This window comes from Molossus molossus, unplaced genomic scaffold, assembly GCF_014108415.1.
Source record: "Molossus molossus isolate mMolMol1 unplaced genomic scaffold, mMolMol1.p scaffold_m16_p_1, whole genome shotgun sequence".
NCBI lineage: Eukaryota > Metazoa > Chordata > Mammalia > Chiroptera > Molossidae > Molossus > Molossus molossus.
The window spans coordinates 139,048,742-139,072,273 of NW_023425344.1; the positions used below are offsets into that span (position 1 = coordinate 139,048,742).

General features: G+C 36.4%; 1 protein-coding gene across 2 annotated transcripts in view; it reads right to left on the reverse strand.

Annotated features, from left to right (window-relative positions):
• MDGA2 (MAM domain containing glycosylphosphatidylinositol anchor 2) overlaps window positions 1-23,532 on the reverse strand; it is a 925,908-nt gene that overhangs the window by 550,943 nt on the left and 351,433 nt on the right. The window contains exon 2 of one of the 2 annotated variants that reach the window (XM_036269191.1): window positions 1,893-2,032. In XM_036269191.1, the coding sequence (XP_036125084.1) occupies window positions 1,893-2,032 (140 nt within the window). Of the gene's footprint in view, window positions 1-1,892; window positions 2,035-23,532 lie in introns of those variants that run through there. The other variant, XM_036269200.1, reaches the window with a different exon arrangement.

The window sequence follows — 23,532 nt, forward strand, 5'->3', positions numbered from 1 at the left end:
TGGCTTCCTTTAGGTTTGTTTGGACTCTCCAGTTTTGATGTCAACTTTATGATTCTGGAATTCGTATTCTATGTACATAAACAACACAAAAATTATAATCATGATATAACTATACTAAATTTTGTTTGAGATAATATTCTTGAGTTAATGCTTTTTTTTTTTTAATTTTCGTAAAGTTATTTTCACTAGACTCCATTGTTTTCTCTATTAATTTTAAAATAAAAAATTATTTAAAAAATAAAAATAAAAAAATAATAAAATATAAAATAAAATAAAAATGTCTTACATATCGGCTTCTTTGTATCGTTTTTAAAAAATATTTTTAATTGTTATATTTAAAATATTTTAACATTAAATGGCTGCTTCCTGCACACCCACTACTGGGGATCCAGCCTGCAACCTGGGCATGTGCCCTGACCAGGAATTGAACCTCTTAGTCCATGGGACAACGCTCAATCCACTGAGCCACACTGGCCGGGCTGTCTATATCAAGTTTTAACAATTACTGCTTCAGCCCTTACATGTTCAGGTTTGGAATTTTTTCTAGCACGTCTAGTTATATTAGGTCAAATTTGTAGAAATCAATTTCATTAAGACAATTTTATCTTTAATCAATTATCAGTTAATAGCAAATGTTATCATTGTAATTTTAGCCGTTATGAATTATAATATTATTAATAATTTTTAAATTTTGTAGATTAATTTTATGATTTTCCATATTACCAACAGCATGAGTTTTACAAAACATTTTACCATTTTTGTTTTAGGTATAATTATATCTGTCAATCTATTACTTCATTTGTGATGTTCATATGCTTCCTTTTGTTTTTCTTCAGTGTCAAAATGGTAGAGTCATAACATCCTTGAGTATGAAACATTAAGGCAATCAGGAACAAAAGACAAGCTTAAAACAATGGGTCATGAAATCTCCACATTGCTCTATTTTAATTGAATTTATTGGGGTAACATTGGTTAATAGAATTAGGTTTCAGGGATACAATGTTATAATATATCATCTGTTTGTAATACAACAAACTTTATCATGCGTTCACCACCCCAAGACAAGTTTCCTTCCATCACCATTTATCCCCTTTTACACGGCTCTTTACTTCCCCCTTTGTAGTTGTGTTAGCTGCATTTCTTTTCTCTGTAATACAAAAACTTAAAACGTATAAGTGTTTCTACCAAATGAGACTTTTCTGTCATAGTGGTTGTGTCGATTACCAATGTATATTTTGAACTAGTCAGGTTAAATATATGACAATAAACTGCCAGTTAATGAGTAAAACATCCTGAATATTCTGCATTCCAATTAAATGTTAATGCTTTAGATATATAACCTACTTATATTATCTTATAGTTAGTCCTTTCTTTCACTCCCTACAAGCTTTTTCTTTGCTCACCCTTTCTAATTGGCATGCCCTTTGAAAGTCTCAGTATCTGTTCCTGCTATTAAATTAACTTAGGTGATGATTCCGAGAGTCTGAATGTATACAGCTCCTACAAACATTTGTTTTCCAAAGTTTTTTATGAATGTAATGACTAGTTGTAAGGAAAGTGTATGTGACCTTGTGCATCACAGTTTTAGAACAAATGCTTCCTCAGCAGCAACTATGTCATAAGGTCAGGTTCCATATTCTAACATAAATCAATTGCCATATGAATCGTTATCTTACTGAAATATTTTTTGTAATTTTCTTTTTAATAGCTTTCTTAGAAGTGTCTTCCAAATTTCTAACGATACCAAACAAAAATTTCTTGTTTTTGTTTTGTCCACATGAACATTTCAAGCTTGAATGTTCACCAGTCACCATACTACACCCCCACACTTGAATCCCAAACACACACAAACTCAAAGAGGGTTCTTCCCAGTGCCACGGTTCGGGACTCACCTGTGGACGTGGATGTCCAGTGACCAGACAGGTCAATTCCAGAGTTTCTCCTTCACGTATAGTGTAGACTCTTTCAGAGTAGCGCTCCTCCTCGATGTTACAGGCCAAGCCTGAGTGAACAATGCGAACGGTAGGGGGAGCTGTTGAGTCAGGAAGAGAGACAAGACACATAAAAAAGATAAGTAAACCATCTTCCCATCCTCATAGTATAAACAATTCTTATTAGGCTTTACCAGAGTCAAATTCATCAATCATAACACGGAGAATCCCCAAGGGATAAAATATTTTACTGGACAGAATGCTTGGAATGTATCTAACAAGTCACCAGTACATTTGGAATGTGGCAAGGGGTAACAGGGTAGGAGAGAAAACTGGTGACTCACAAAATCACCATCATTACAAAACTACATGGTAACACTGGATTGTTAAAATGTGAGAGGCCTTGCCTAGCCAGTGTGGCTCACTGGATTGAACACCGTCCCATGGACTGAGAGGTCCCATTTTGATTCCCTGTCAGGGCACATGCCCAGGTTGCAGGCTCAATCCCCAAAGGGGAGCGTGCAGGAGGCAGCCCATAGATGTTTCTCTCTCACATAGATGTTTATATCTCTCTCTTCCTTCCTCTTTCTCTAAAAATAAAAACAAATATATATATATATATATATATATATATATTTTTTTTTAATGTGAGAGGTCCTTTCTTTTGCATTTACTGAAATGAAAATTTTAATATAGTAAAAGATGTTCTCCAAATAGTACTAGGCAGTGCAAAAGAAAACCATTGGTAAGGAAAAAGGAATATGAATGGACGACATTGTCATTGTCTATTAATTTTATAAGCCATGTGGAAGCTAAGGAATGAGAAGATTTAATTATCAGGAATTAAACACCAGCTTAGTTTTCAATATTTATAGACTCCTGTATTGATATGAGCAAAAGATGGTCATTGAATTAAGCCACTGAAGAAGTCATTAAGACGTCGATGCCTAAATATAAAATTCTGATCCAAAAAGACTTAGTTCTCATGAAGCTAACCGATATAAATAATTTTCTCCTACTTCAGTGCCACACAACCCAATAAAACTTGACTATCACTCATTGATTTATATATCACTGGAAACCCACCATATGCAAACACTCTTCCTTTGGGTCATGGCGAACTTAGATACTATGTTCTGTCATCAAGGAGATTACCATCATTTACCAGCTTCAAAGTGAAGATCATCCCCATTTGTGAATGCAGTAATTTAGGGAGTGAAGGAGAAAGTTACCTCATTAAAGTCGAGTGAAAAAGGCTGTATATACCTACATAAAGGACAATAGTAATCTCAAGAATGTCCCGGTAACAATCTCAACCTAAATAGCAGAATTATTAGTAGAGAATGCGGTTACTTACATATCAATGCAGGCATATTTGAAATTCTTATTTTAACTTTAAAAGTATCATGAACCCTACAGAATTTGAAAATAAACTTACTAATTCTATGGAAGAAATAAAATATTTATAAGTTCAACTTCTGGGAAAATCTGTGTTCTGAAAATCTAGAAACTTTTTTTTTCACTATGTGAAGCTTTGTTTTATATGATACACATGTACAGAACATAGATTTTAATCACAAAAAGGGAATATTTTATTATCCTTCTTAATTTCAAACAGAAACCTGAAAGATTGTAAAGCTACTTATGGATAATCAAACAACTCATCATTTGTTTCTTTCTGGATACCCAAGTGGAGTCCTGTTCTTCAACCTACAAATTCAGGATTCCACTCTCCCGATACCCAGCTTCAAATGACATGTAAAATTTTCCAGCAGTAGAATAAGAATGATATATTTTTAGAAGAATTTTTAGAAGAAAGAGTATTTTTAGAAGAATAGTCCTTACATGCAGTATGCACAGTAAACACCCAGGAACCTGATTAAAATACAGACACAGAGACCTGTTGTTACATGTGCAGGGATCCCAGGCATCTGCATTTTTACCAAACATCCCAGATTATGACATAATGGTGGTGCTTAGATCAGATTATTACAAATAATCTTCTAGGTCTTATAAATATTTTTGTACTAAAGGAAAATACTTGAAGGAATAAAATATCCTTTACATTTTTTCAAGTAATTGAACTTCATGCTATGCATCATCTCACTGGTTTAAAAAAATTAAATGATGCTTAAACAAATCAAAATTTTTTTGGCCTATATAACCAATTTATCAAGAATGTTTCTACCATGTCTTTGGACTCTGTTTAGACATTTGTTTAGTTTTATAACGTTAATCCTTATCTATAGTGTTTCTCTAAGCATTCTGATCTATTTCATGCAATGTTTTCTACAACTCTTCCTACGGTGATCAAATTTAAATTTAAATTTAGATAAGTGATATTAAAATGTTACTTTTAAAAAATATGTCTTATACAACTATATACCTATTATATATGCATGAAATATATACATATTGTAGACATTAACAAACAGATGACAATCGGTAAACATTTGCAAAATTTAAATAGAAAATTGTTCTTTGAGACGACATGGAGGGACCTGGAGAGTATTATGCTAAGCAGAATAAGCCAATCAGAGAAAGACAAATATCAGGTGATCTCACTTATTTATAGACTATAATGAACAAAATAGACCCAGAGACATAGAAGTAGGGTAAAGACTAACAAACCTCAGAAGAGAAGGATGGGGACGGGGGTGGGGAAGAGATAAGCCAAACAACTTATATGCATGTATGTGCAACCAATGGACATAGACAACAATGCTGTGGGGGAAGGGAATCGAGAGAAGGGTGTCAAAAGGGAAAAAAGGAGAAAGACCTGTAACAAAAATAAATTAATAAAATAAATAAAAAAATTGTTAAATAGAAAATACAGATTCATTGCCTCGAAATATATATCAGTGCCAAATTCAGCTTAATAAGTGATAGCCCACTTGGTTATTAATAGATCTAATTATGTAGTAGCATGACAACCTTCCAGGCTAATTTACACTCGTTATTTTTAATTTCAAGTCAATAAATAGTATAGCTATTTTTAAGATTTATCTTTCCAAAATATCATTATGCAAATAAGTAGCTTATTTAAAACATTTAAATTATACAGTCAGCACATTGTGTTCATTTACAAGAGTTAATTTTCTGCTATTTTCTTCTATATTTTAACACATTCTTGGAAAATGTAATTGCCTCTATGCTGTAATCATCATGAGGCTACCACGTATTTTATAGGAGGGTGAGATATTCTCCCATATTATAAGTGTTGATGTTGTATTTTTGCTTGTGTGCATTAAAATGTGTGCTAAATACTTCAAGTTGAGGGGATGGGTAAAACAAAGTGAAAGGGATTAAGAAGAAAAAACTGCCAGTTATAAAAATAGTCACAAGGATAAAAAGTACAGCATAGAGAATATAATCAATAATATTGCAATATCCATGTACGGTGCCAGGTGGGTACTAGTATTACCAGAGTGATCACTTCAAAAGGCATATAAATGCCTAATCACTATGTTGTATACTTCAAACTAATATAATAGTGCACATCAACTGTAACTGAAAAATAAACCAAAAAATTTACACACACACACACACACACACACACACTATGCTCAGTACTTCAGCTGCTCAGTGATAAGGTGAACATTTTGAAAACTTCCATTGACTACTTTGCTATGTAGAAAACTCAACCAAAAAGGTCTTAGAGCTCATCCAGCTCAATGCTCTTATTTCCAAATTAGGGAAATAAAGTCTGTGAACATTGAGAGGAAGCAGGGCTTGCCACCCCAAAATGAGCCTTTTGGGATATTGAACAGTTTTTAAAAAAAATATTTTTTCTTTACTGATTTTAGAGAGAGAGGAAGGGAGAGGGAGAGAGAAATGGAAACACTGATGAGAGAGAACATCGACTAGCTGCCTCCTGCGTGCCCCCCACTGGAGATCAGACCCACAACCTGGGCATGTGCCCTGACCAGGAATCACACTGGCCACCTCTTGGTGCATGGGTCAACACTCAACCACTGAACTACACCACAGGGCAGGCTATTGATCAATTTAAGCTGGTCATTTTTAAGAAACAAAGACTCAGGAAAAACCATTGACCTTCCCCCTAACTGCCTAAAGGAATTTAGATAAAGAACCTGCTTAGGGAAGGGAGCCATCATCACAGATAACTATAGTGTAATATGAAATCATGTGTGATAGACAAGGAGGAGCCAGCAAGACCCATTTGACTAAGACCTCTCAGTGTCCTCCTGTTAAAGATGGCCCAGCAAAGACGTGTCCACCAAACTTCTGCTTTTCCACCTCCACGTGAAGTGCCTCCATCCCTTTGAAGTCCCAGACCACAACCTCCTTCTCCTCAGTTCCAGACGGCACAGCAATCTTAAGTCCAGATCTGTCCTGGGGTCTCACATTTGTATGGAACCCCTGTGTGGCCATACATAATAAATTTGGTTCTTTTTCCTTTTAATCTGTTTTATTTTAATTTGACTGTTAATCCAGCCAGAGAACTTTGAAAGGTAGAAGGAAACATAACTGTTTTGCCCTCAAAACATCACGTGACAAGGCCACAGGTCTGCAGCCAGCTGTGGCCTAAATAAGACCGAATGGGTGGTCATTTGATGTTTTCAATGCTTCCTGTTATTAAAACTGTGTCTGATACAGTCAAATTCGAGTTCCAAATAACTCCCACACTAAATTTAGACTAGACCATGGGAATAAGAAAATATTGAGAAACTATTCATAAAACAGTTACAGCACCATAACTAGATCAACAATATAAATAGAATAATTGCTCTAAACTTAACCGATATAACATTGTCCTGATTCACTATCCTCCAGTCCCTGGCAAATCCATAAAATCTTACAACTGCCAAATATTTTGAAATTTTTATTCTCTTCATGTCTTTTCCCTGCCTTAGAATCTGGGATGCACACAGAAGGATGAGATACTGCAGACAGCTTTACTTCTGCGGAATTACACCCCTGGTTTCCCAGTTTCCATTCCCCTTGGTCTCACCGAGGAAGTCCAGGTGTGCCTTTAGCAGGGCTAGGACTAAAGCTGTGGTCCAGAGTTTCTGTTCCAGGTCTCTACAGCCTAATCCAGCATCAGGCTAGCTTAGTTTGTGCTCCCAGGTGCAGTCCATCAGTCCATTGCAGGGCCTGCATGGCTATGGTGGGAACATGGGTGAATGCGAGAAAACCACAAGAACCAAGAGTCCAGAGACAGAGAACTCCTTGGTGTGGGGGATAATGTATCCCTAATTTTTTGCAGGCTTGTAGTGGCCCCACTCCCTCTAGCCAATGATCTCTGTTCCCAGGTTTGACTGACAGGCACTTACTCTATGTCACCCCGACTTTACTGTGCATGTGCCCAGCTCCCCTTTGTTGGACGCTCTTTCCCCAGTGATCTGTGGGGATGAGCCAGTGGTTCCCTGCGGAGTGTAAAGTTGGAGCTGCCCTGAGGGCCATGCTAATGTCTGGCCTCCCTTTTGCTTCTTTCCTATTGTTAACTGCTAGCTAATTACATCGATAGCACTTATACTATCCAACCAAAATTTCACCTCTCTGTCACATCAGCCCAACATCAATATAAAGGTGAAGAACAGTGAATTTTTAAGTGTCTTTGTTCAAGATATTCCTTCATCTATAATTACCAGACTGATATATGGACCAATGTTCCTGATACCTTCCTGAATTATTTAGTAATGATTTTCTTTTCTTTTTTCCAGGAGAGATGTATCACCCAGTGATTCTCCTTCCTCTTAACATTCTAACTTGATATCAAGTTAGTACTATGCCAGGGGGAGCATCTTTTTTATTTTTATTTTTTGGGATCTATCTCGTGTCACATAATTCAGAGCACAGAGTAGGTGTTTAGTAATTAAATTATAATTTGTTTTAGCAAATATCAATATAATGACATCAACTTCCTATTTTAGTATAATATCAACTATTGTGGCACTGAATTTACTCCCTTCAAATATAAATGCAATTTGCAACACTATATCTGAAGGAAGATATATTTTATCTTCCACCTTTTTAGAAAAAGCCTCAATTCATCATCCTAATATTGGACTAAGGGTTATGATCTCCTTTGCCCTGTCGAGTCAGCAATAAATTAAAATGTTAAAATATTGCATGAGACGTATATTCATCCAAATTTGCTTGCAGTAAACCAAATTCCATTACATAAAATCTTTCCTAGCACTAATCACATCAGCTCCCTTAATTTGAGTAAGCTGGCTCTGGGTTCAACAGTTCAGCCCGAAAGGGCAAAAGAGAGACATTCTTTTATCTTGTTAGAATATACTTTGGAAAGTTAAACCAAATTCCATCTGTATTCTGTTGGAGAAAGAACACACATAAATTATTCCCTAATGGCAAGAACCAGGAGCATTTTCAGCCTTTCATCTCATACACAGACTTTCAAGCATCTATTTATTGAGCGACTGCTATAGGTCAGACACAAGGCTGTGTTCTGGGGTTCTGAAGATCAGTGCCATGAACTGTGACTTCTAGCTTACTGCCCACCTGGTCTGTCCAATCTATTAAAAAACAAAATAAATAAATAAAAATTAGAGTAAACAGGATGGGTACCCTAACTGAAGAAAGTCAAAAGTGTTGCAAGAGGACAAACCAGAGCGTGACTAAGTCTGCCTGGGGGATTGCAACGTGTTTCACAAAGTCAGTGACATTTAATGTAGCTTAGAAGGGGGCCTGTGGTGGGAACTAAAGGAAAAGCACATTCCAGAGAGGAAACAGGGTGTTCAAAGGCATGTCTGAAAAGGCTCCCTGCAGCGTTTAGGAAATAACTGCAGTAAAGTGCAGCCCATGTCGTTTATAATTTATTATAAATCTTGACATTGGTACCACGCTCTCACCTTGCACTGCGTCTCCAGACAGAGGAGAGACACTGCCTGTTCCTAGAAGTGGAAATAAGGAGAGAGATCTACGTTAGAGATCTTGCTAGAGAGATTGGGGGATTAACTGGATGTGGAGATGAGGGAGAAAATCTTAAGAGGATGCACTGAAGTTTACACTTGAGTTAACGAGGTGAAAGAAGATGATTTTTAACTGGAAGATATTCTGTCAATCTCTATGTACATTACATTACTCACAGGTGGGAGAGACTTGCAATGAGAGGCTCTGAGACCAAGGCCTGAGAAGCAAAATGTTTTTGAGGAAGAAGCTTTTTCCAGTAACAGACACTGTTCCTGAAGGACAATGTTATTTGCCAGTAATAGATTTAGTATCAGGAGTTTTCTTTCCTCTAAGAAGCATAGGTAAGAGCTTGTACTTTGGTAAATCCTTCAAATATCTGAGCCAACTATTCTCTGGGAATCCAAGCTACTCTTCTACAGTAGGTCAAGGGAACTTAATGTTCTTGGTGCCGGTCACAGACCTCCTGGGAGAGGTCGTATGGAGAGGGATTCTCACCAGACCCTTCTCAGAAGCCCTGGTGAGGGGATCAGTAAACTACCCTGCACCTGCATCCCTCACACACGCTAGATTCTGTGGACAGACAGACAGACAGACCTCTCACACCATACTGCTCTACCATTGCCAGACACAGATACTGAAGTGGCACTGTTACTTAACATTCTCTTAGCCCACATTCAGTTTTGCTTGTAAAACAAACACGACAATAATCACGTGTTCCTCCATTGTTCTGTTTCTGAAGTGATTATATGCTTTCATGAAACACTTCTCGGTTTTCTCCATCTTACATTCAGCTTGTTGGCAATGGCAATAATTAGTCTCTGCTGCTTATTGCACGATTTTTTAAAAATATGTTTTTATTGATTTTTTTAGAGACAGAGGAAGGGAGAGAGAGTGATAGAAACATTGATGTGAGAGAGAAACATTGATCGGCTGCCTCCTGCACAACCCCTACTGAAGATGGAGCCAGAAACCCGGACATGTGCTCTGATGGGGAATTGAACCAGGACCTCACAGTCCACAGGACAACACTCAATCCACTGAGCCACACTGGCTGGGCTTATTTCACAAGTTTTAATACAGCACATGTATACAGTACTTCTAAAAGATGATGTTTTCCATTATTTTTACTTTTTCTCTTTCCTCAGTTACTAGTTTAAGATACTATGTGTCTTCTCCTCCTTCCCCTCTCCAGAATGATGCCACAGTTTGTTAAATTAAGTGTTATGTCTAAAGGCCTCATCCATGATTGTTCTTGTGGTTGACAACTCCTCTGCCTAATATCTCTGTCCTTATGCCCATTATAACACATATTACAATATCAGAGACTCAGGTAGGAGAGAGGAGACTATGAAGATTTGAGAGACAAGATAAAGATTTCAGCTGTAGATGCTGATAGTGATCTGACCAACGATTGACAAGTTGTTGCTGGACAGAAAGATCTGGTGTTTCTCTGGCAGCTGATGGTTGGCAGCAGCAGAAGAGACGGCGTCCTGAAACAGAGCGCTTAGAGCATACAGTGAGAAGTTCAGAGGATGACGATAGAACCATAAATATAAATCATGAATACAGAGAGAGAGAGGCCCAGGAATGCTGCTAGGATGATTATAAAGTTGGACATGTCGAAGGAAAACAAAGAAAATGCGGTGGTTTAAAATTACACCAAGAGCTGCTGAAGCATGGGGAAATGCCGAACAGGGTCACTTTCCACAGAGCGTCACTCAGGAGCACAGCAGAGGGTCATTCCCTTTGACCACCAGATGGCTTTGATGAATTTCGAATGAGAAATGACTGTAGAGCAGGGAGGGCGGGAGGGCGGGGGGGGGGGGGGGGGGCGTCGAGAAATGAATGAGGTGAGGTTTGATTGAAAGGGAGAAAACAAATTTTCCTGGGTCAAACCAAGATTAGGGGGAAAAGTAAAAGTGCTATTTAGATTTTCCAATATGTAAAGAGAAACAGTAAGTATAAAATTGAATATTTTAGCAATATTATACCACCATTTCAGGACTGCAAAGAATAATGACTAACATTATAAAAAAAAAAGCATGGTTGTAATTCCAACCTAACTGTAACTTTTTGCCAGTGCTATACTATTTCCCTCGTATCCTGGACTGTTTTTCAAAGTTGACCGTCCTACAATCCCACTTTGTCTCCAGTCACTCCTGTCTCCTTTCCGTCAGTCCCTCTCTCACGAGCTCACCTTGCCCGCGTCTGTGCCACACATGCAGAACCTCTCAGAACTGTCTAATCTCCTCTGTAAACAAAGTAAATCAAGGCTAATCCCCACAGTTTATAAATATGTTTAATCTCTGCCATATTAAAAAATGGAGACAGAACAACATTGATCTTCCCATCAACAGGCCTCCGCTTATCTTCCCTCTCCAGTCTGGCGGTTAGAAGCAAGGCCCACACCCTGAGCCGCACTGCGGCGCCTGTTCCTAGTCCTCAGTCCACAGTCCGCTGTCTGCTCTATCATTCACATGTCAAGAAAATGATCAGGCAGAAACACAGAAGCTCATTTTTGTAAGTTACTAATTTTTTTGTCATTATTTTGACCTCTTACCTCTCCTGTAGTCTTAGTTTACCTGCCTTTGCTTCCATGCAACTATAAGAATCTTTTATTTTTTAAAATTTTTTTCTTTATTGATTTTAGAGAGAGAGGAAGGAAGAGGGAGAAAGAGATAGAAATATTGATGAGACAGAACATTGACTAGCCACCTCCTGCATGCCCCCCACTGGGGATTTGACCCAAAACCTGGGCATGTGCCCCGACTGAGAATCGAACTGGTGACCTCTAGGTGCATGGGTCACTGCTCAACCATTGAGCCACACCATCCAGTCAAGGATCTTTCAAAATTATACGCTTACTCTGTACTTCAGAACAATACAGACTGCTACAGATGACCCTTGAACAACATGGGTTTGAACAGTGTGAGTCTACTTCTATTTCTTTTCAATAAATAAAGTTGGCCCCTCATATCCACAGGTCGGAGACTCAACTCATCTGGAATTGTATCCACAACCACCGATGGAAAATGCTGTTTTCCATCCACAGTTGGTTGACTTTGTGGATGAGAAGGAAGTACTGTAGTTAAGTTTTGGGGGAGTCGAGTTATACCTGGATTTTTGGCTGTGGGGGACAGGTGTCCACTCCCCTAGCCCCATTATTCAAGGGTCAACTCTATTCCTCTCAGTATTATACTCACAACAACCATGAAATAGAAACACATTTCCAAATATGCATATAGCAAAATATTCAATTGGTATGTCTCTTCCAATAATTTCCTTAAAAAACTGTTAAAATCCTTCTGTTATAGTCATTTTACTCCCAAATAGGACAATTTTCTTCCACACAAACAATACATAGATTATTATAAATCAGCTTTTAACTCATTTGAGTTGTTTGTTTCCATTGTCTATTTTGAATTACCTATGGTTTCAGCTTTAACATACACTTATCTCCCGACCTCTTCTCCCTCCAGTCCCTGACTTGGTTTGGTTACCGCTGTATTCCTGTGCACTGGAGGGAAAAGCCTTTTTATCTGTAATTTGATGAACTGTAAAATGAATGTACTAAGATGCTATTGATTACTCTGGATTTAATCACAAGAAGATCTTATCCACCTCATATGAGTTTGATGAAAATCTCTGAGTATGAAATGTTTTGAATATTTTGTATGATTTCTTCAGCACATGGTGAGCTGCATTGCTGTAAACCCATGGAGCCACTTGGAGACTCTCCAAAGCCCAAAGGAAGGTAAGAAAATTAAACCCTGAGGCCTCTGGCTCTAGAAAGCAGCTATTGTTTCCTAAATAACAAGAGTTGAGATGATTTTTAGGTTAGTATTAGTCAATAATTTAAAGCAAAGTGTTTAATTTTTAATTTAAACTCAAGTTATGAGTTTATGTGCAAGAGATATTATTTAAGATGGGAGAAAGTTTGTCATCAAAAGAAAATGGCATTTACTAACAATGTAATTAAGTTCACAAGAATTTAAAGTTAAACAAATAAAGCGATGATACAATTTAAATTTTAATGTTAAAACAATGATAAAAGCAATTCTTGTTGTCAAAGAACTACCTTTAATGACATCTTTTAACACTTGCAAATCAGGGTACTAATCTCACAGAAAATTGAATACATAACAGCAAAATATTAATCTTACTTTTTTTCTATTTTTCTAAGATGAAACACTATACATTTTTTAATTTTATGCATGGTTTCCCTATTTCCACCTTCAGATTTCATTAGAATACCTTTCTTTGTTTTTATCTAGAAGCATAACCTATTAATAGTGAAGGCTAAAACTTCAGAAACTGTTAATGAAAAAAAACACAAGTTTCAGTGAATCTGAAATTCTTAACATTCTTTTCAAATACAGATTTTGACAACCTCTGGCGTGTGTGCCAGAGAGAACACGTGGCCAACCAAGTCCAAAACAGACACCACGCCACTGTGGCCCGTGTCTACATGGATGTTCCCACACCAAACCCCTCACCATATTCTACACAGTATTTTTCAAGACAAAGATTTGGCCTACACCTGGATATCTGAAAGTCAATAAAATATTTTAGTAATCTCATATTTTGTTCACAAAGGGCTTGTGTGAACGAAGCTGTGTACCCCACTTGAAGGTAAATATTGAGAACTGCACTTTCCCTTCTCAGGTAGGAATGTGGTATCCTGTACACAAGTCCCTGGTTTTCTGTTGGATCCTATGCACGTCCTGAATCGCCTCCAACTAAAGAATGAATCATGTCTCTACCTAATCAGTAAACTTTAGGGGGGAAAAAACTACTCCAGAAATTTTGGAGGTTAGGTTATAGACAATCAATGAAAAAACAAAAACTGAGATAGACACACTTCACACTCTTGCTTTCATAATGCCATTCTTTACGGGCTTTGTGTCAGGAAGAGGGCAGAGTGAAGGAAACAGAGAAACTACTCTCACACTGCCAAGAGGGGACAACATTTAATCCTGAATACCTTGATTAGGTCTTCTCTCCCCTCTAAAATCAAACTTGTCAGAAGGCGTATTTTATGTGGTCCATGCAACATCTAAGATTGCTTGAACCAAATCTTCCTAGTTTCTTATGAATTATCCCAGCATCTCACCAGATCAGGACTCCTGAAGCTACAAGTACTAATTACATCATTGTGAACTCCTCTAGACAGAAAGTATGCTTAAAAATACTTATCTTCTCTAAAATTAAGAGCTTATAGGCTTTGTTTGGAAGAATTACAAAGTCCCCAGAAAACACGTAGTAAATTCAAATTAGACTCACCATTGTGCTCCAAACTTAATCACATTGGGTATTTAGAGAGAGCCATTATTTCTTCCAGTCCAGCTCATGAAGAAAACAAAAGAGATTTACTACAGAATATGACAACAATGAAAATTTCAGTTTGCTTCTCCAGGAGCAGTGATGGCAGGCAGAGAATCAGAGGATCTGGCCTGCCAATTGCCCCGTTTGTCTCCACTGAGAAACCACTGTCACTGCCTGTGACTAGCCCCAGGAAAGACAAGCTCTGCGGCGTGTCACAGAAATGCTCCCAGACCCAAGAATACAGGAATCAATGTGATGGTGACACAAAGCAAGAATGATTCTGACTCCATCAGGGTAAAACGTTCATGGACTGAGAATTCAGCAAACACCAGAAACCTGGGCAATGTATGGAATTTTGACTATCTCTAATTGTCTCTAAAACCCTAATAAGTATATTTTTAATTTCCATTTGAAAACATGAAATATCAACAAAGGGTTGTAGTGAATTGTCAAAGTTTAGTTTTAAATGCAGTTCTGCCTTATACTAGAAACATTTTGTTTCTTTAATATATAATATATAACATATTTTATTAAATATGTTAACATAATATATTAAATACATTTATTATACTTAAATCAAAATATTTTTACCTTTTGCTATGCTGCATCCCAATTTTTTAAGACTAGACATTCCTTTTTATGTCTTTAGAATTTAGGGGGAACAATAGAATACAGAGAGAGAATTACTATTCATTTGTATTCTGTTAGGAAAAAATTTTTATCCAATTACTTGGTGCTCTAAGAGTTCAAACTAAAAATATTTGTCTAAAACATGCAATGTGAAACATAAGCAATTATTAGTAAATATTATTATTAAATTTCTAATTTTTTAAATATTTGGCTCCGCCCTGGCCAGTGTGGCTCAGTTGGTTTGAACATTGCCCCATTACAGTCGGCCCTCGTTTATCCCGGTTAATCAGTTCCAGACTCTACAGCGATAAATGAATTTCCACAAAGTAAGATTCTTTATTTATATACAGTCGTCCCTCACCACTTCGTGCTTTGACTTTCACAGCTTCAATTTATCGTGTTTTTTTCGAATCACAAGAGACGACTGTATACAGAAAGGTTGCGCATTCAATTTTTGTTGGGGCACATACCTAGGTTGTGGGTTTGATCCCCAGTCCAGGTATATACTGAAGGCAACCAATTGATGTTTCTCTTTCTCTACTATTGTCTCTAACATCAATAAGCATGTCCTCAGATTAAGATTTTTAAAAAAAGAAATAAAATAAATATTAGGCTTCGACACTTTTAAGGAACTATATAAAGAAGCTGAGAACTTGCCTAAAATTTCAGCTCAAACAATTCAATTTCCATTCATTGGAGGATGAAGTTTTGAAATTGGTCCTACAAGAATGTTAGTGGTTCACATCACTGGTGGTATGACATGGCATTTCCCAGGAAGTGTCTGAGACCTGCCATTTTCCAGGTCAGTCACCTATTAACTCAAGTCCCAGGGGCTGGACTTCCCATTTTCCTCCTCCTCAATCGTCTGTGTTCATTTGGCTTCTCCTAAAGCAAGATTCTACGCTCAACTTTAAACATGTTGCACATTCTCCTAAATAATTTCATAAACATCTTTTTTAAGTATTGTCATGATTATTATTAATAATGTTAGGGTTTGTTAATAAAACAAACAAGATGGGAAATTTGCAATATAACAACATCTTAAAATCTTAAGGATAATAGCAAGTCAAATGGGTGACCCACAACACTGAACAAGTCCACAGGACTTTTCTATTTAATTTTATATCCTTAACCTGTCTTCTCCATTACAAACTTCTATTTAATGGTATTTTCCTGAAATTTTTGAGCAAAGAAACACATAAAAAATAAGTATTTGCAACCATAGCCCTTAATGATAATATGAACTTATTATGCTTAAATTCTCACAGTAAAATTCACCATTTTTAATTTTTGGTAGTATAAAATATATCTCCCAATTTGTTCCTTTTGCTCCCCAATACCCAAACCCTGCCCCACTCCAGGCCTTCCTGATACTATTGTCTGTGTCCAAGGGTTAAGCATATACACATATATGTTCTTTGGTTAATCTCTTCCTGTTCCCTCTGAGCCACACCCAATGAGATCTATTATTCTGTTCTTGCATCCATAACCCTGGCCCTATTTTATTCATTAAAATGTACATATAAGTGAGATCATGTGATGTTTGTCTTAATCTAACTGGCTTATTTCTTACCATAACAGTCTCCAGGTCCAGTCATGCTGTCTTAGAGGGTAAGAGATCCTTCTTTTCACAGCTGCATTGCATTCCATTGTGTATATGTACCACAGCTTTTTTATCTACTCATCTAAAGATGGACACTTAGTTTGTTTCCAGATCTTAGCTATTGTAAATAACACTGCTATGAACATAGGGGTGCATATATTCTTTCAGACTGGTGTTTTAAGATTCTTAGAATATATTCCCAGAAGAGGGATCACTTGGTCAATGGCAGTTTCATTTTTAAATTTTTGAGGAAACTCCATGCTGTTTTCAATAGTGGTTGCACCAGTCTGCATTCTCACCAACAGTATACTAGGGGAACCCCACATCCTCACCAGCATTAGTTTTTGATTTATTGATGGTAGCCATGCTGGCAAGCGTGAGCTTATATCTCACTGTAATTTAAATTTGCATCTCTGATTATTGGTGACATTGAGCATCCTTTCATATGTCTCTTGGCCATCTGTACGTCATCTTTGGAGAAGTATCTATTCAGATCTTTTGCCTATTTTTTAACTGGATTGTTTGTCTACCTGGTATTGAGTTGTATGAGTTCTCTGTATATTTTGAAAATTAACTCCTTACAGATATATCACTGGCAAATGTATTCTCTGATAGCATAGGTTCACTTTCCGTTGTGTAGATAATTTCTTTGGCTGTGCAGAAGATTTTTAGCTTGATGTAGTACCATTTGTTTACTTTTTCCTTTGTTTCCCTTGCCAGAGGTGATGTATCAGTGAAAATAACACTATATGAGATGTCTGAAATTTTACTGCCTATGTTTTCTTCTAGGATTTTTATGATTCACAACTTACATTTAAGTATTTTATTCATTTTTAGTTTATTCTTGTGTATGGTGTAAGTTGGTGGTCTAGTTTCTTTCTTTCTTTCTTTCTTTCTTTCTTTCTTTCTTTCTTTCTTTCTTTCTTCCTTTTTGCATGTACCTGTTTAATTTTTCCTATACTATTTCTTGATGAGACTATCTTTACTCCATTGTATGCTTTGCTTTCTTTGTCAACTATTAATTGACCTTAATGGCATAGGTTGATTTCTGGGGTATCTGTTCTGTTCCATTGGTCTATATGCCTGTTCTTGTGCCAGTACCAGGCTGTTTTGATTACAGTGGCTTTGTAATATTGTTTGACTTCCAATATTGTGATCCCTCCAACTTTGTTTTTCTTTCTTATGATTGCTGTGGTTATTCTGGGTCATATTTGGTTCCATAAAAGCTGTTGGAATATTTTTTCTAAATCTGTGAAATATGCCAATGGTATTATAATAGGGATTGCATCAAATCTGTAGATTGCTTTGAGTATTATTCTCCCAATCCATGAACATGGTATATGTTTTAACTTATTTGTATCTTCTTCTATTTTTTTCTTCAATGTCATATAATTTCTTGAGTATAGGTTTTTTTACCTCCTTGGTTAAGTTTATTTCCAGATATCTGATTTTTGTTGTTGTTGTTACAATGGTAAGTGGGATTTTTTTTAGTTTCTCTTTTTGAGAGTTTATTATCGGTGTATAAAAATGCCATTGATTTTTGGGTATTAATTTTATTTTAGTTGTATGGTTAAATTGTTTATTTAAAAAAAAATTTTTTTTTTCTGAGATAGGCCTATAATGCTATGATCTTCCCTCTCAAGACTGCTTTTGCTGTGTCCCAGATTTTGGATTGTTGTGTGTTCATTTTCAGTTGTTTCAAGGAAGTTTTTGATTTCTGTCTTGATTTCACTATAATCCATTTATTGTTTAATAACAAGCTATTTGGTCTCCATGTGTTTGAATGCTTTTTTAAATTTTTAGTTGATTTTTAGTTTCATTCCATTGTAAAACAAAAGGATACTTGATAGGATTTCAATCTTCTTGAACTTGTATAGACTTGTGTCCTAACATGTGGTCTATCTTTGAGAATGTTCCATGTGCACTTGGGAATAATGTGTATTTTGCCTCTTGGAAAGAAATGTTCTATAAATAGCAATTAAATTGATCTGATCTAGTGTCTCTTTTAAGGCTGCTGTTTTCTTGTTGATTTTATGGTTTGGAGATCTATCCAGTGATGTCACTGGGGTGTTAAGTCCCCTACTATGATTATATTGCTATCAATCTTTCCCTTAAAGTCTTCCAATATATTTTTTATACATTTAGGTGCTCCTGTATGTATATGTTTACAAGTGTGAAATTTTCTTGTTAGATCAATCTTTTTAGTATTATGTAGTGTTCTTCTCTGTCTCTTCTTAAGGTCTTTGTTTTGAAGTTTACTTTGTCAGATATGAGTATTGCTACCACTGTTTTTTCCCATCCCTTCACTTTCAGTCTATATGAATATTTTGTTCTGAGTTAGTTCTCTTTTAGACAGCATATTTATTCGTATTGTTTTCTTATCCATTCAGCTAACCTATGTCTTTTGATTGGAGCATCTAGTTCATTTACATTTAAGGTTGTTACTGATAGGTACTTATTTATTGCCTTTCATCCCCTTTATATCTATGTTCCTCTCTCTCTCGATTTCTTCTTTTTCTTAAGCACTCCCTTTATACTTCTTGCATTGGTAGTTTGGTGGTAATGTATTCCTTTGCATTTCTTTTATTTGTGAAGCTCTTTATTTCACCTTTAATTTTAAATGATAGCCTTGGTGGATAGAGTAGTCTAGGTTTCAGGTCCTTACTTTTCATCACTTTGAATACATCATTCCAATCCCTTTTGGCCTGTAGTGTTGTTTTTGACAAATCAGCTGATATTCTAAGTTACCCTTGAAGGTAACTTTCTATCTCTTCCTTGCTGCCCTTAAAATTATTTCTTCAACTTTAATGTTTGTCATTTTAACTATGATGTGTCTTGGTGTCAGTCTCTTTTGGTTCATTTTGATTGGAACTCTCCATGCTTTCTGAACTTTTGTGACTTTTTTCTTCACCAGGTTAGGAAAGTTTTCCATCATTATATCTTTAAACAGGTTCTGTATTCTTTCCTCTTTTTCTTCTCCTTTTGGTACCCCTATGATGAGAATGTTGTTATGTTTCATGTTGTTTCAAAGTTCCCTTAAACTATCCTCCTGCTTTTTAATTCTTTTTTTCTTTTTGCTGCTCTATTGGGAGTTCCTTTTTCTACCTTTTCTTCCAAATCACTAATTTGATCTTCTGCCTCATTCAATCTACCTTTGATTCCTTCCAGTGTATTCTTGATATCAACTATGTTATTCTTCATTTCTGCCAGGTTCTTGTTCATGGTTGCTATTTCTTGTTTCATGTTGTTGTAGCTCCCACTAAGTTTATTATATTCCACAAATGAGTGAGATCATGTGGTATTTGTCTTTTTCTGCTTGGCTTGTTTCACTTAGGATAATACTTTCCAGGTCCCTCCATGTGGTCTCAAGGATAAGAGATCTTTCTTTCTTACAGCTGCAAAATACTCCATTGTGTATATGTACCATGGGTTTTTTACCCATTTGTCTACAGATGGACATTTGGGCTGTTTCCAAATCTTAGCTATTGTAAATAGTGCTGCTACAAACATGGGGGTACATATATGTTGTTGTAGCTCCCGCTAAGTTTATTGTAAGTCTCAAAAGTTCCTTGAGCATTCTTAAAATTATTACTTTGAACTCTATATCTGATAAATTACTTACCTCCATTTCATTTTGCTCTTTTTCTAGAGATTTCTCCTTTTATTTCATTTGGGGGTTGTTTCTTTGTCTCCCCCCCCTTTTTTTTGTCTCTTTGTATTTGTTTCTATGTATTAGATCAAACTTCTATACCTTCCAGTCTTCATGGTGTTGCCTTATTAGTAAGTTCTGTGGAAAACCCAGTGGTGCAGTCTCTTTGATACTTTAGGAATGTTCCTTGTGTGAGTTGTTTGGATTCTCCTGTTTTTATTGGGTCTTGAATGTTGTTGTTTGTTCATGGCTGGTATCTCCTCTCAGGCTGGCTGACTGAGGCTCACCTCCAACCACATCATAGGAGCTGTTGTACAGGTGTAAACATAACAAAACAAAACAGAAAACAATACAAAAACATAGAAAAGACCTCTACAGCAACAAGAAAAGCAACCACAAAAGAAAAGAACATTGGGAAAGAGTAAAGACAACAAGAATAATAATGAAAATAAATAAGAAAAAGAAAAAAAGGGGGAAGTAAAAGAAATATAAAAGAGCAGAATGAAAAGAAAGAAGATAAGCATGAAGAATAAGGGAAGTAAAATGATATAGAAGAAAAGAGGAATAAAAATAATTACAAAAGTGAAAAAGGAGAAAGAATAATAAATAGAGAAGAAAAAAAAAAAGAGAAGAAAGCAGGAGAAAGAAGGAAAAACATATTAAAACTAGGAAAGAGAAAAATTAGGGATATAAAAGAAAAAGAGACAATAATGTCAAATAAATAAAGAAGAAAGATAAAGAAGATGAGGAAAAAAAAAAAAATGAAGTGGCATTCGTCTCAGCAGAGTTTAGTGTCTGCTGGGAGCTCTCTTTGGATCTTGTTCCTGTGCTGACTGAGGCTGACTGTTTTAGCTGCCACATTTCTGGGACTCCTGGGAGGTACTTTGGTGCTAGCCACTGTCAGAAGCTGTCCGCGTTTGCCTTTCAGCCACCTGTTCAAAACTTCAAGTGATGCATGGTTTGTGTTTGTCTCCACAGGACTTGGCCGCAGGAGGGGCCAAGCTGCACTCTAAGGATGGTTTGTTAGCAGCATAGGCCCAGGGACACATCAGTATCTTCCCAAGTTCCCTGGGTTCCGCCTCTGCCCACTTTTCCCTGCTGGCCAGCTGTCAGTCTTAATCACTGAAAAGATTGTTTTTGAAAGGGCTTTTGGCAGAATCTGGAGTATGAGACCTCTGGGTGTCCTGTGATGGGAGATGCCATTCAGATTTCAGGGAAAATGGTAGATGTGTTCCCCATCTCAGAGCTACTCCTCTGAGAGAGTCCCAGAATATTGCCCTGTCCTTGGCTGGGCAGAGATCCTTGTATGCAGTCCATTGGGATCTGCTGGAATCCGAGAGTTTCTATCCATTCTCCCATGAGGGGAAAGCACCAGTCAGGTTCCCAGCACTGTGGGGCAGATATCCCCACCCCCAAGCCAGTCAGTGACACTCCTTCAGACAGTTCAAACCCATGGGCGAGGCCTCTGCTGCTATCTGCTCTGCAGGGGTCGAAATGCCCACTCACTCAATTTAATTTTAAATGTTATTTTACCCTGAAGAATCGATGAGGTCGTGTCCACTAGACGATAGACCAAATCAGTTATTCAAACTTTAATTGGTCTAGGTTTTAACACAGCTGGGTCAGCGCTTTTCAGATCTACTTCCAAAAACAAGTGGCCCATACACACATTTGATGTTGTTCAACCTAAATAATTTTTAAAGAAATTTGAACTACTTCAGTATCTGGTTTTGCCTAAGAGATGTGTGAAGAGAAAAAATGAATAAAGTAAACCTAATGTGGTAAGCACGTGGCAATATTTGTTGGATGGGAATTGACACTTTTCCTAGGGAAGCAGTTTGCCAACATAGATCCAAATGTAAAATACACAGATGTTCTCTGAATTTTTTTCTAAAAGATAATTTAGAGATAATCTCATAATAAGAAAAAAAAGTATAACAATCTTAATTTTTATAATAATTGATAAAATTATAAAACAACCTAATCAAACATTAAAATACTAGATTAATAAATGGTGAAACATTCATAAATAGATTACTGTCACTATAAAATGATGTAAATCTATGCTTATTGACATGGGAGAAATCATAATATGTTGCTAAGAATAAGGTGAAAGGTATGACCCTGTCCCTGTACTATTGCACATGCTGTGCCTAGAGACAGGTCTAGTAGAATGTTGACCAGAATGCTAACAATGGTGGTATCTCGAGGCAGTGAGTTTCTGTATCTTTGCTTTTTTTCTTATTATGGTCAAAATTTTCCTTTTTCTTTCTTTTTTTTTTTTTTTTTGTACAGGAAGTGCTTTTCCCTCACAACTAATAAAATGGTCTTACAGCTTTTGGGCCATACTCTTTTCCTCTGACTATAACACTTTCTCTACTTCTACTTCACAGTTGTACCAATTCTCTTCATCTCAATGGATAAAGGAAATGCTTATCTATCTGGACCCAATCATTTATTCTCCCCATGCATTTTGGTCATTTTTAAAAATTAATTTAGAATGTTTTGATTTTTCTTAAATTCAGTTTCTGGACTTCAAACACCTTACCTTCTTCTTTGCCCTGCCAAGATTTTCTGAAGCATAACCATCACCTCAGTTTGTGACTTTGAAGAAGCTTTCAGTTATTGTGTAACTCTGAAATCTCTAAATAACTGTTTTGGCAAAGTGTCAGTAAGCATCCTGGGTGTACTAAAATCTGGTATCATCCTTGGAGAGTGACGAGTGTTTCTTTTCATCTCCAAGATGGTAATGTAAATTTCTGCTCTTCCTGCTCCCAAGTTCCTTAATCAAACTCGTAATAGCCTCTGGCATTCTCTCAACCTCATTTTAACTTTTATGTTTTCTCATTCATTTGTATAGCAAAGAAGACAATATATAAACATCTACTGAATGACCAAACCCATAATCGTTCAGGTCAGCTGCTCTGTCCAGTTCCCCAGGCCCTCTGCAGTGAATCATCACTCATGTATCATCTTATCCACCCTCCTTATCCACATTTATAGGCCAACTCTCCCAGGGATCTATCTCACAAATACCAGCATTACAATTTTACATCATTAATGTCATTTAAAGCAACGACTATAACAGTCAAAATTTCAAGCAAAGTAAAATGGAATTTATTTTTTCAATAATAATTTTCTGCCACTAGTAATTTTCACCCATATCTGTTCAATGTCATTGGTAAATAATGAACACATATCTTCTAATAAAAAACCTTTAATGATAAAAGAATTTAATCTTTCTAATGTTGCTAATTTAAAATACTGGGTTTGGAGTTGAATTTCTTGAGTGGGAAATACTAACATATAATCATAAATAATCTTACTCTCTTCATAAATGAAATAGGAATGATACAACTTTCTACTTCATACTGTTGTAGCAATCATGTTAGATAATGTATATCAATGGTTTACCATAGTACTTGGCTCACAGCACTAAGCATTCAAAATTATAGTTTGAAATCTCCATGGAGAAAAAATTGGAGCAATAATAT